Source organism: Vombatus ursinus, unplaced genomic scaffold, assembly GCF_900497805.2.
Source record: "Vombatus ursinus unplaced genomic scaffold, bare-nosed wombat genome assembly UNPS02014821.1, whole genome shotgun sequence".
NCBI lineage: Eukaryota > Metazoa > Chordata > Mammalia > Diprotodontia > Vombatidae > Vombatus > Vombatus ursinus.
In genome coordinates, this window is record NW_020954599.1 from 10,969,084 (window position 1) to 10,981,592 (window position 12,509).

General features: G+C 38.9%; 1 protein-coding gene across 2 annotated transcripts in view; it reads left to right on the forward strand.

The window, feature by feature from the left end:
• The window catches only part of TET2 (tet methylcytosine dioxygenase 2), a 155,640-nt gene that overhangs the window by 134,849 nt on the left and 8,282 nt on the right, over positions 1–12,509 (forward strand). For both annotated transcript variants that reach the window (XM_027837437.1, XM_027837438.1), the window contains one exon: positions 7,127–7,264. In XM_027837437.1, coding sequence (XP_027693238.1) covers positions 7,127–7,264 — 138 coding nt within the window. The remainder of the gene's footprint in view (positions 1–7,126; positions 7,265–12,509) is intronic.

The following is a 12,509-nucleotide window of genomic DNA, read 5'->3' on the forward strand; positions in this document are numbered from 1 at the left end:
TATATTCTTGCCTATTTGAACTATACATATTCACAAACATTATATATATATAATATATATATATATATATATATATATATTCTTGCCTATTTGAACCAATTTTGATGAGAGTTAGGTTGAAGCATTGCCCAGCATCCCCCTCCTTTCAGTGCATCCCTCTTTCTCACCCCCACATTTTCTTTTGAGTTCATCCCAACATAATTGACTCATACCCAAGCCTTCTGTATATGTGTACTCCTTCTAACTGCCCTAATAATGATAAAGTTCATAAGAGTTATGTGTATCATCTTCCCATATAGAATTATAAATGGCTTAACTTTATTGAGCCCCTTATTATTACTTTTTCATGTTTACCTTTTTTATGTTTTTCTTGAGTCTTGTGTTTGAATGTCAGATTTTCTATTCAGCTCTCATCTTTCCCGCAGAAATATGTGGAAGTTGTCTATTTCACTAAATATCCAATTTTGTCCTCTGAAGGATTATACTCATATTTGCCAAGTAGATTATTCTTGGTCATAGTCCTAGCTCCTTTGCCTTTTGGAATATCATATTCAAAGCCCTCTTCTCCTTTAACATAAAAGCTGCTAAATCTTGTGTTATCCTGACTGTGGCTCCAACAGTATTTGAATTGTTTCTTTCTAGCTGCTTGCAACACTTTTTTTCTTGACTTGAAAGCTCTGGAATTTGGCTATAATATTTTCGGCAGTTTTCATTTTGGGATCTCTTTCAGAATCAGTGAATTCTTTAAATTTCTACGTTATCCTCTGGACCTAAGTTTTTCTTGATAATTTATTGAAATATGTCTAAGCTCTTTTTTTTATCATGGCTTTAAGGTACTCCAATAATTCTTACAATTATCTCTCCTTGACCTATTCTCCAGGTCAGTTGTTTTTTCTAATTAGATATTTCACATTTTTTATTCTTTTTTTTTAACTTTGTTTTATTATTTCTTGAAGTCTCATAGTCTTCCATTTCCCCAATTCTAATTGTTAAGGAATTATTTTCTTTAGTGAGCTTTTGTACCTCTTTTTGCATTTGGCCAATTCTGTTTTTTAAGGAGTTCTTTTCTTCAGTGAATTTTTATGCCACTTTTACCCTTAGGCCAATTCTGTTTTTTAAGGCCTTATATTCTTCAGTATTTTTTGTGCTTCTTTTATTATAATTTTTCATAATTTTCTTGCATCATGCTCATTTCTTTTCCCAGTTTTTCCTCTAACACTCTTATCTCTTTCTTTAACTTCCAGGAATTCTTGCTGGCCTTGGGTCCAATTAGCATTTTTCTTTGAGGCTTTTCTTCTAGCTGTTTTCACATTGTTGTCTTCTTCTGAGTTTATGCCCTGGCCTTCCCTGCCACCATAGTAGCTTTTTTGTAGTCAAATTCCTTTTTTTAAAAATTGTTTGTTTGTTTTCCATCCTATTTCTTGACTTTGAACTTTATATTTAAGTTGGGCTATACTCACCTGGGGGTGGGGAGGCACTGTCCCAAGCTTCAGATTTTTTCATGCTACTGTTTTCAGAGCTAGTTCTGGATATCTGTTTTCAATGTTTTCAAGCTTTCAAGATGGTGTGATCCTGGGAGAGGTATATTTACTGTTCTTGTGGTCTGCACTATGGTCTTTACCCTGGAAGGTCCCCTGCTCCACTGCAGCCACAAGTACTAGTGCTTCTCTTTTACTTGAAAATGTGACCAAGGTTCCTGCTCCCATGTGACCACTCTTCTCTGCCCAAGAGCTATGACTCAGAACTGTGTGTGGGCCAGTCAATGCCATCAACACCTAGGGCTAGAGAAAGTCTCCATGTGATTTCTTTCTAACCAGTTGTCCTACTCCACAATGGATTTTTTAAAAAATAATAATTAAAGGACTTATATTTATCTATGTTAAAATAAATAATTGTTTATATTCAATGGTATCAAGCAAATACTTACCATTGAATAAATGCAATTGCTGAATAAATTATTATATGTGGTGATTGAAATGTAGAGAATGGTTTTCTTTCCTGAAATAGATGTTTTTTTTCTAAATTCAGCTAAAAATTTTGATATACTCTGTATCCTGCCTATTTGTAGACATCATGCCTTTGTTGAGTTGATCCAAGTTCTCTCTTCTCTAGAGCCATCCAGAAGCACTTGAAATATCAACATACTTTCAAAAGTTGACACCAATACAAATGCCAAAGCAAAACAAATAATATGATGTACCCTTTAGAATGTGCTTTTAAAATGTTGTCTTTGAAAATTTGCATTTGTTGACTTTAAAAGGCAAACTGAACTAGTTTCTCCTTAAGCAGATGTTTGTTTATTCTGTTGAGCTCAGTTCAGAGGTAATGACCCTAAAACAGCTTCTCAGACTTAGCTTTATTGGCTCTGCCCTACCTTTCAGTGAATAAGCACATATAAAGCCTATATGTATAAAATTGCGTAAGCACATAGCTGTGTAGCATATTAACTAAACACCAAACAAGAATAAAGAAATTCATGATTTGCTGTACTGTCTATAGTCCTGTTGGAATATAATTGTATTTTGGTTTAAGTACTATCCTGTGCACTGGGTAGTACTGTCAGTAAGTGGAAGATATTGATTAAGCCTAGGTTTCTACCATAAAATGAGAAATATTTGCATCTTGGTCATACTTGAGGAAATTCAAAACATTATCATTAACTGAGAGACACAAATGGCTCTAACAAAGCTAGAAGAGCTTAATTCAAATAAACATATGATTATCCTCCATAGCAAAACTATAACTAAACTCTTTTTTCCTCCAATGGATATTAACTTGTGTTATTCTTTAAACTATGTTAATGAAATTATATAGTAAGTAATTCAACTCTTACATCCTCTCTGCACATTTTATATGCATATATAGGATGTCCCAAAACTCTAAGTGCGATTTTTAGCTCTAATAGTTTAAATTGTGTGTATATATGTGGGGAGGGGGGAGGGGGCAACTAACTAAGAATGTCCCTTGATAATCTTATAGATTGGTGAGTTTATTTAGAGTATATTATTTCTTCCTCTAGTAAAAAGGATATGAATGTAACACATCACCAGTTGGAGGATGGATCTCATTGGAATAAGTTGACCGGATCAATTGGACCATCCTTGGTGCTAGCCTTTCAAAGGACAGCTTAATCCTGAGCTCAGCACCTTTCACCCTCTGTTTCCCGCTTACGTATCTTGTTGGTGCATAATTGTTTGCATGTTGTCTCTCCCATTAGACTATGAGTTTCTTGAGAAGGAAACTGGATTTTTTTTAGCTGTTGTCATCATTCTCTTTTGCTTTTCTTTATATCCCTAGAGCTTAGTGCCAGGCACATAGAAGTCACTTAATAAATATGCTTTCTGATGGATTGACTTTTTAAACTTCCTCTGTCAGACACCTGTGCATATAATGTATACCAGTGCCACTCTGAGATGCCGTCTAGCTGTGGGGCTCTAGCTGTTGATGGTGTTTAGTTGTGCTTAGAGTTGTTGGCTGAAAGGACCTAGGCAACAGTGCTAGTGGCTTAATGTTCCTAACTCCTTTAGACACATGTAAAGCTTCTTTAGTTTGCATTTGCTCTCAAGTGGCACAGTGCCTTTGTTCCAAATGAATAGACCATCTTTTTCTATTTGCCGCCTGCTTGCCTAATCTGTTGGCTGCTTTTCTTTCCAGTAATCCCACAACCACAACCTGCTCGGGGTTATGCTTTGCTCTGTCCTCATAGGATTTCTTCTACCAGTTCCTTTGTTGCTACCAGCACTTAGCTACTTCAAAAGGTTGCTATGATGACCAAATGCGAAATTCCCTAGGAAAATAATCTATCATCGTAACATTACTATTATTTAATTATTCTTCTCATTTGATGGAGTCTAGGTAGAAAATGTTTGTTGTTGTTCAGTCATTTTCAGTCATGTCTGACTCTTCGTGATCCCATGGCCCATAGCATGCCAGGCCCTTCTATCCTCCACAATTTCTCAAAGTCTGTCCAAGTTCACGTTCGTTGTTTCCATGATACTATCTGTCCATCTCATCCTGTGACGTCTCCTTTTCCTTTTGCCTTCAATCTTTCCCATCATCAGAGTCTCTTCCAATGAGTCCCATCTTCTCATTATGCGGCCAAAGTACTTAAGCTTCAGCTTTAGTATTTGACCTTCTAGTGAACAGCGTTAATTAATTTCTTTAAGTGTTGACTGATTTGACCTCCTTGTTGTCCAAGGGACTCTCAAAAGTCTTTTCCAGCACCACAATTCAAAAGCATCTATTCTGTGCCCAGCTTTCCTTACAATCCAAATCTCACAGCCATACATTATTGCTGGAAAAACCATACTTTCGACTCTACAGACCTTTCAAAGTGATACCTCTGCTTTTTAGTATGCTGTCCAGATTTGCCATAGCTTTTCTTCCAAGGAGCAAACATGTTTTAATTTCATGGCTGCAGTTACTGTCTGCAATGATCTTTGAGCCCAAAAATATAAAATCCGACACTGCTTCCATTTCTTTTCCCACTTTTTGCCAGGAAGGGATGCAGCCAGTTGCCAATATCCTAGTTGTTGTTTTTTCTTTTTTTATGTTACGCTTCAAGCCAGTTTTCACACTCTCCTCTTTCACCCTCATCAAGAGGCTTCTTAATTCCTCTTCACTTTCTGCCATCAGACTGTTTATACCACCATAACATATTTCTTATCAATCCCCTTCTTTCCATTCACAGGACCCTACCCTCATTTAATCCATCATCTGCTTCCAGAATCTCTCTTCTCCAATCCACCATCCCTATAGCTGCCAAGATCATCTTCCTGTGGCACAGCACCAACCACATTATGCCCCTCTGCAAATCCTTCAGTGGCTCTCTATTTTCTCTTGGATAAAATAAAAATTCAGCCTGACATTTTTAAAGCCCTCCAGAATCTGGCTCCAAACTACCCTTGTATTCTTCTCGCATTGCTCACATTCTACATTCCCATCAAACAGGCCAACTGTTCCTGAGCTGGCCAACCCACCCCCCATCTTTTGCAAAAAACTGTTTCCAATGTCTGGAATGCACTCCCTCGGCATCTCTGCCTCCAGGGATCTTTAGCTTTTTAAAGATTCAATTCAAGTACAACCTCCTCTGAAAAGCCTTCCTGAATGCACATGTTCCCCAGTTACTAGTGCTCTCCCCTCAAATAGGATACTTACTGAGGGTCAACATGGTACAGGGGTTAGGGAGCTGGCCTTCAAGTCAGGAATACAAGGCCAAATTCAAGGCCTGTCTCTGTTCCATAATAACTGTCTGACCCTGGGCAAATCATTTAACCTCTCTGATGCCACATATTAACTTAGAAAGCCACATATTAACATTTTCTACATTCTATTGTATTTTTATTTATTTCATTAAATATTTTCCAATTACATTTTAATCTAGTTTAGGTGCACTGGGATTGTGGTGATGTTTGATACCTCTGCTCTAGAAAACTTTCTGAAACTAGAGAAGAGAGAAACCTGCCTTGATAGAGGGAGGTTCCTTCCCTGGAAGTTGCCTAAATGAATAAAATCACAGGTCAATCCCAATTTATTCACATGTGCACATGTTGGCTCTCTCCAGTAGAAGGAAAAGAAGTTTCATTTTAGTTTTTCTATGTTCAACACCTAATATAGGAGTTTAACAAAATTTAATTAAATTGAATTGATATAACTATTCATGAATGAGATATATCATTAGGAGCACATCAAGCCTCACAAGCATGTGTTTTCCTTAGTAGAAAGTAACACTTTGATTCATACTCAGAAAGGCATGTATTTTATTCCACTCCTCTGCCCTCCTACAGTGGGCAACAAGGTGGTGAAGTGGATAGAGGGCTGGCCCTGCAGTCAGGAGGACCCGAGTTAAAATCTATCCTAAGATGCTGACTAGCTGTGTGACCCTGGGCAAATAACTTAACTCTGTTTGCCTCAGTTTCCTAATCTGTAAAGTGAGCAGGAGAAGGATGGCAAACCACTCCAATATCTTTGCCAGGAAAACCCTAAATGGGGTCACAGAGAGTAGGACATGATGGAAGATGACTCAACAACAAAGGCCCCCACAAAGTGTAGATGACTACTAATCAGTCCACACTTACATAGACTCACTTGTAATAACAATATGAAGTTTCTGAGTGGCTAATTGGAACTCAGGTTGCATTCTGTGCCCATAGAACAAAGTGAAGCTAATGGGTCCAGTTGTGAATGGCCCTTTGATCTTGGCCTCATTTCATTCTTGTCCCTCACCCTATCTTTCCTGTCTTCTTTCACCTTATATTCCACCAGATACTCTTTGATCCAAAGACCCTGACCTCCTCACTATTCCTTGAATAGGATACTTCAATCTCCCAACTCTGGGCTGTGTCACTGGCTGTCTTCATGCCTGAAATGCTGTCTCCTCAACTCTGCCTCTTGGCTTCCTTCAAGTCCTAGCCAAAATCTCATCTCTAGGAAGTCTTTCCCAAACACCCTTACCTCAAATGCTTTTCCTCTTGATTATTTCCACCTTATCCTGTCTATAGCTTGTTTATGCATAGTTGTCTGTCCTATGCGGCTATGAGGTGCTCAAGAATACTTCTACTTTTCTTTGTATCCACAGAGCTTAGCACATGGCACTTAATAAATGTTTGTTGAATGAGTAATCAATTGTCCTAACCAGCCATAAGTCACGCAGCTATACATAAGCTTGGCCATTACCATCGATTTAAGACTCTTTCATTTGTTTTAGTTCTTGTTTCTCCATCCAAAATATGCCAGGTTCTTATTAGTTTAGATCAGGGTCTCTGAACCATTTTTGCATCATTGGGTAAAGCTATAGATCCCTTCTCAGAATAATGTTTTTGAATACATAAAATACATAGAAAGTCAAATGAAAATAATGCTCTTGAAATACAATTGTCAAAATATTTTTTTAAAAACAACTTCATGGATCTGATTTAGATAGATTTATGGATATTCTGGATGCAGACATATAGGGCAATAACATTCAAAAAGTAAAGAAAGATGTGACAATGCATTTGCTTTGTATTGTATAAGTCTGTTTTGTTTCTGTAGGGCAGAGGTACAGAAATGCTAATGCTTTGAATGGCCTATGTACTAAGTGTGTGTTGGTCAGAGTTGTACTCTTGACTCTCTTGTCCTCTTCCAGATTGAATATGAGCACAGAGCACCAGAGTGCCGCCTGGGATTAAAAGAAGGTCGCCCATTCTCTGGAGTCACTGCCTGCCTGGATTTCTGTGCCCATGCGCACAGAGACTTGCACAACATGCAAAATGGTAGTACGCTGGTAAGTGATGGTAGCTCACATCCAGGGTCAGTCCCGTTCTCTGTGTTAGAGGCTTCTTTGTACCTGCTATGCTTCATTGGGAGAAAAAAAAATATTTTCTTCAGAAGCCATGTGAAGAAGCATTTTTATGAATGGGTTGCTATTGTATGGCGACCCTACTTGGCATCGCTATTGCCCTCAGAACATGCTGGCACGTTAGAGCCAAACCCTGCAACAAGCATATGAGAATTTCATGGAAATTCGGAGGACGAGTCTACAGAAGAGAGAGCATATTGCCAGCTGCAGGCTGCCGCCAAGGAACACTTGCAATGCCAGAGTGTCATACGTCTGGCATTTCACAATTCACTGATCATAGAATCATTCACCAGCCAAGATATCTGTGTGGTTTGCATTACAAAAGAAGGGTATGTGCCTGCATGTCTGGATTGGAAAAAGAGAAACATGAGGATCCAACTGAACCCCTAGGTAACTGGGGTACCTTCACCCCACCATTGGAGGGAGGAAGTGCTAGAGAATAAGTTTGGAATGGTGTCAAGACTCTAACTGTATACACCTCCCCACTGGTCCCTTTCCCAGTCCTAAGGCTTACTTTACATTTATTTGAAACATATTATCTAAAGAGGAGCTATGGCCAATTGGACAGGGAACTGGCCCCAGAGATGGGAAGACCTGGGGTCAGGTCCTGCCTCTTATTCATATTTGCTGTGTAGCTCTGGGCAAGTCATTTAATCTCTCAGAGCTCCAGGCAACCAAGATTAGACATTGCAGAGCAGGTACCCATCTGCATTGGTAGAGGCTGGTCCCTATGTCAGTGAAACCACTGGCTTTATCTTATGGGGAGGTACTCTAGGGAAGACAGTGTCAGCTCAGCATAGTGGAAATAGGGCTGGCCTTAAAGCTTTGGGTAGCTAGGTGACACAGTGGATAGTACCCTGCCAGGAGTCAGGAAGACTCCATCTTCCCAAGTTCAAATCTGACCTCAGACACTTACTAGCTGTGTGACCTTGGGCAAGTCACTTAACCCAATTTGCCTCGGTTTCATCATCTGTAAAATGAACTGGAAAAGGAAAGAGCAAACCACTTCAGTATCTTTGCCAAGAAAACCCCAAATGGGAACATGAAGAGTCGAACAAAACTGAAAAAGACTGAAATCCAAGCCAGGAAGTCCTAGGTTTAAGTTCTGCCTGGGACGTATGCTGTGTGATCCTGAGCATATGACTTCATTTCTCAGTGCTCTGGGCAACTCTTTAAGCCTGTAAGTTGCAAAGGGGTAAGAAGATCTATATTGTTAGTGGGAGTTTCTTTACTGGAAGTTTCCTATGTGGCTAGATGACAGGTTCAGTTCTTACCCCTGTGCTATTCAAGTAACCAGGAGACAATGGGACACAACAGAATGATTTCTCATGTAATTGATATCCTATTGCTTGCTTTTTCAATAGGTAAGGGAGAGAGAAAATTTGGAACTCAGAATTTTAAAAAATGAATGTTAAAAAGAAGGAATGCTAGATTTGGAGTTGTAGGAACTGAATTCAGATCCCAGTTCAGATACTACCTTTGTGACCTGGGCCTTCTGACTTGATCTGTACAATGACAGGTTTGAACTGGATGGTTTCTAACATCCCTCCCAACCCCCAAGTTTGATGCTAAGAACTAGATTACGAATATGGCAATAATCACCCCATAAGTGGGGCAAACAAAAAGTGTTCTGTGGAGATAAACTATAATCTGGGGTAGTTACACATTGCAGATCAGCACTCCCTTCCTTCTGGTGGTAGTAAGGTTTGAGCCTTGAAGGATAAGTAGGATTTGTCAAATTTATAAAGCACTTTCTTCACAACAACCCTCTGAGGTAGACACTGTTTTGCCTAAGCCTATATGGCTGGTAAGTTGCCATGCTCAAATTCATGCCCATGTCTCCTAACTCTCAATTTAGTCTTCCACTCACTATATCACACCACCGAGTGTCTCCAAAGGCAGTGAAAGGTCAGGGCATTCCAGGTGAAGGAAATAGAGACATAGAGGTGGGAAAATTCATCGGGGAAGTAATGTTAGGGCTGTGTGGCAGAGGGTATTGGGTGCTGGATAAAGGATGATGAATGGGAAGTGGAGGAGCCCTCTCCTTAATCCCTAGTATCACTTCAAGACCATTTGCTGCTTCCTCTGTCTCCCTCCCCCCCCACCTTTAACCTGTAGACAATGTGGAACTTTGACCAATATAGTAATACCATGAAAGTGATGGAAAATTAATCTGGCCATGCTGTTTTAGATAGATCGGAGAGGAGGAAGACCCAAAAGTAAGAGGATCACTTAAGACGTTACTCATCATAGTTCAGTCATAAGGGGATAACAGGAAAGAAATCACAGAAGCGCAGGAAGTTTATGGAATTCAATGATGAAGTTGTTTGTGACAGATAAGAGCAGAGGATGAATCAAAGAGGATATCGGCATTTTGGGCTTCTTTGACTTGGAGAATAATGGTGACATTAAAATACAGTACAGGAGAATCAGAGGAAGTAGCTTGTTTAAGGTGAGGTGGCAAGTAAATTCTCTTAAAGAGATACTTAGTTTGAAGTGATGAAAGGACACTCAAATGGAAACATTGAGAAGGAAAAGGAGTTTGGAAGACATCAGGGAAATCTCCATTTTGGGGTCATTTTGATGTAATATAATTGAAATCATGGGCGTTAAATCTTTGAAGGAGCAAATTTAAAGATAGAGTAAGAACTTCCCCTACGAAGGAAGAAAGAGTACAAGGGATCTGTGAAGGAAACAGTCACCAAAACAGTAAAACCAAAATCATCCAGTCTCATGGAAACCAAGAGAAGAGAGTTGCAAGAAAGCAAACAAAATTTGACAGTATCACATACTAGTTCATGGATGGTGAACTGTGAAAAGATCATTGGATTTGTCAATTAAGAAGCCACTAGTGATCATCAAGAGTATTATTTTGATAGATATGAAACCCAAATCCAAGTTGCAGAGAGTGAGGAAGGAGTAAGCAATGAATGTATAACATTCATTAGAAAAGTTTGGCTAAAAAAGGAAAGAAAGAGTTAGGTGAAGTTTTTTTCAAGACATGGAAGATCTATGCATATTTGGAGAGATAAAGGAAGGGGACAAGTGAAGAGAAAAAGTAATTGAGGGGAGCAAGTTCCCAAAGGGAAGGGTTTAAGGGCACAAGTGGAAGGAATAGAATAGTAAAAGAATAGAGATAGTGGTATGGTAAGGAAGGAATATTAGGGAGTTTGCACTTTGTGGTTTCCATTTCTTCAATAAAGAAAGTGGCAAAGTCATCTACCAAGAGAAAGACCAAATGAAGTATAAGAACATGAATCTCAGTAGTACCACATTGCCTTGTTGCATGGCTGATGTTATAGACTGAGGTTTTGGAGTCTAAGAAATTGAAGAACTATGAGGCTAAAGAATCTACTTGATCAACATTGATATAGAAGTAAAGAAATATGCAAAGGTGATGGTAGAAAGCTAAGTGTAAGAAATTGAGGAACTATGAAACTAGAGAATCCACATGATCAAAGCGGATATGGAAGTAGAGAAATATACAAGGAGAATGGTAGAAAACCAAGTGTAGGGGAAGAATGTGAGTCAGATGCTAAAATCAGTTGAGATGATAGAAATGGATACATGGAAGCAATAACCAATAACTGTGAAGCTTTTCAATGGAGTCATTCAGGATGGAGGGAGAGGGAGAATGGGAAGGGAGAGTCAGAGGGGGAGAGAGGGAGGGGGACAGGGAGAGAGGAAGAGGGAGGGGAAGTGGACAGGGAGGCGGGGAGAGAGAGAGAGCAGCAAATGGTCTTGAAGTGATACTAGGGATTAAGGAGAAGGCTAAATCTCTCCCACTTCCCATTCATCATTATCAATGTTTATTGAATTGTGTGGTTTGCTAGGAAAAGAGAAAAGATAAAGTAATTATGGAAGGGAAATCAAGAAAAAAACCACATTACAGTTCAAGCAAAAAACACAGAAAAGTTAACTGCAAAACAAGGGTTCTACAGGTCATAGCAGTGGAGGGAGACAGGAGTTAAGAGGTTAAAGGGAAAGTCAGAAGTGACATGATATGGGTGAGAACAAGATGAGAAGAGAAGATGTGAGAAAGTGCTTGGAACAGGTTTGGCCAGGGTATTATACACCTCAAAAATGAAAGTACATGGTAAGGTCATTGGAATAGTTTTGATACTTCAAAAGAGTTATAGTTTTGTTTGTGTAGATACTTCCTCCTCTTGTACTGTGTGAATAGTTGTGATCAAAAACTTTCATTGCCTAATAGTCAACATCCTGGTTATAATCCCTTCCAATCTTAACCAAGGCCATTACTCAGATAACATTTACACAAAGTCCTGTTGACATATATTTAAAGGTTCTATACATGGTAAGTCCTGCAAGAACTGTTTATGTTCTGTACCTTGACCCTTAAGAATCTCAGATCATCTCTTCATGAAGATGCTGCTGAAGTCAGACTTTAGTGGAAGCCATTCTAATGTCTGCCCAAGTGCAATGAAATAGTAAAAATACATCTGCTATAAGTGTAACAAATTCATTCCAAGATCAGCTTTAGATGATTTATATAATCCTATTTTACATGACCTGTATCCATCAATCAATTGATGGATAAATAAAAACAACTAGCATTTATATAGCTCTTTAAGGTTTGCAAAGTGCTTTAGATAAATTGTCTAAATTGATCCTCATGAAAGCCCAGTGATTTCAGCGCTATTATGACCTCCATTTTACAAATGAGGAAACTGAAGCAAGAGGTTAAATGACCTGCCTAGATTCATACAGACAATAAGTGTTTAAGGCAGGATTTGAACTTAGGTCTTCCAAATCTAGCCCTCTATCCAGTTCCACTTTTGAAACACAAAACTTCTCATCTCCTTTGTCTCTCACAGAAGCCTCAGTTCTCTAATTTGAAAGGAAAAGAAATCAATAAATTTGATTTAAAACAGCATGGGGCGGGGGAGAAGAAAAATGATGTATAGGAATGGTATCATGTTACTACTCGTTACCACTACTGATAACATGTTACTATCATGTACAAGGCTGTCATCTTCTGGCATTATCTCAGACAGATCTTCATTGTAGAATCACCAAGATGAAGAAAGAAAGGGGGAATTGGAGAGTGAAGGGAAGTATTATAATGTTTCTTTCTGTGCAAGAGTGGAACACTATGTGTAAACACCCTGCAACTGAAAAAGAACTGAGAAGATTATTTGATAAAAGTGGC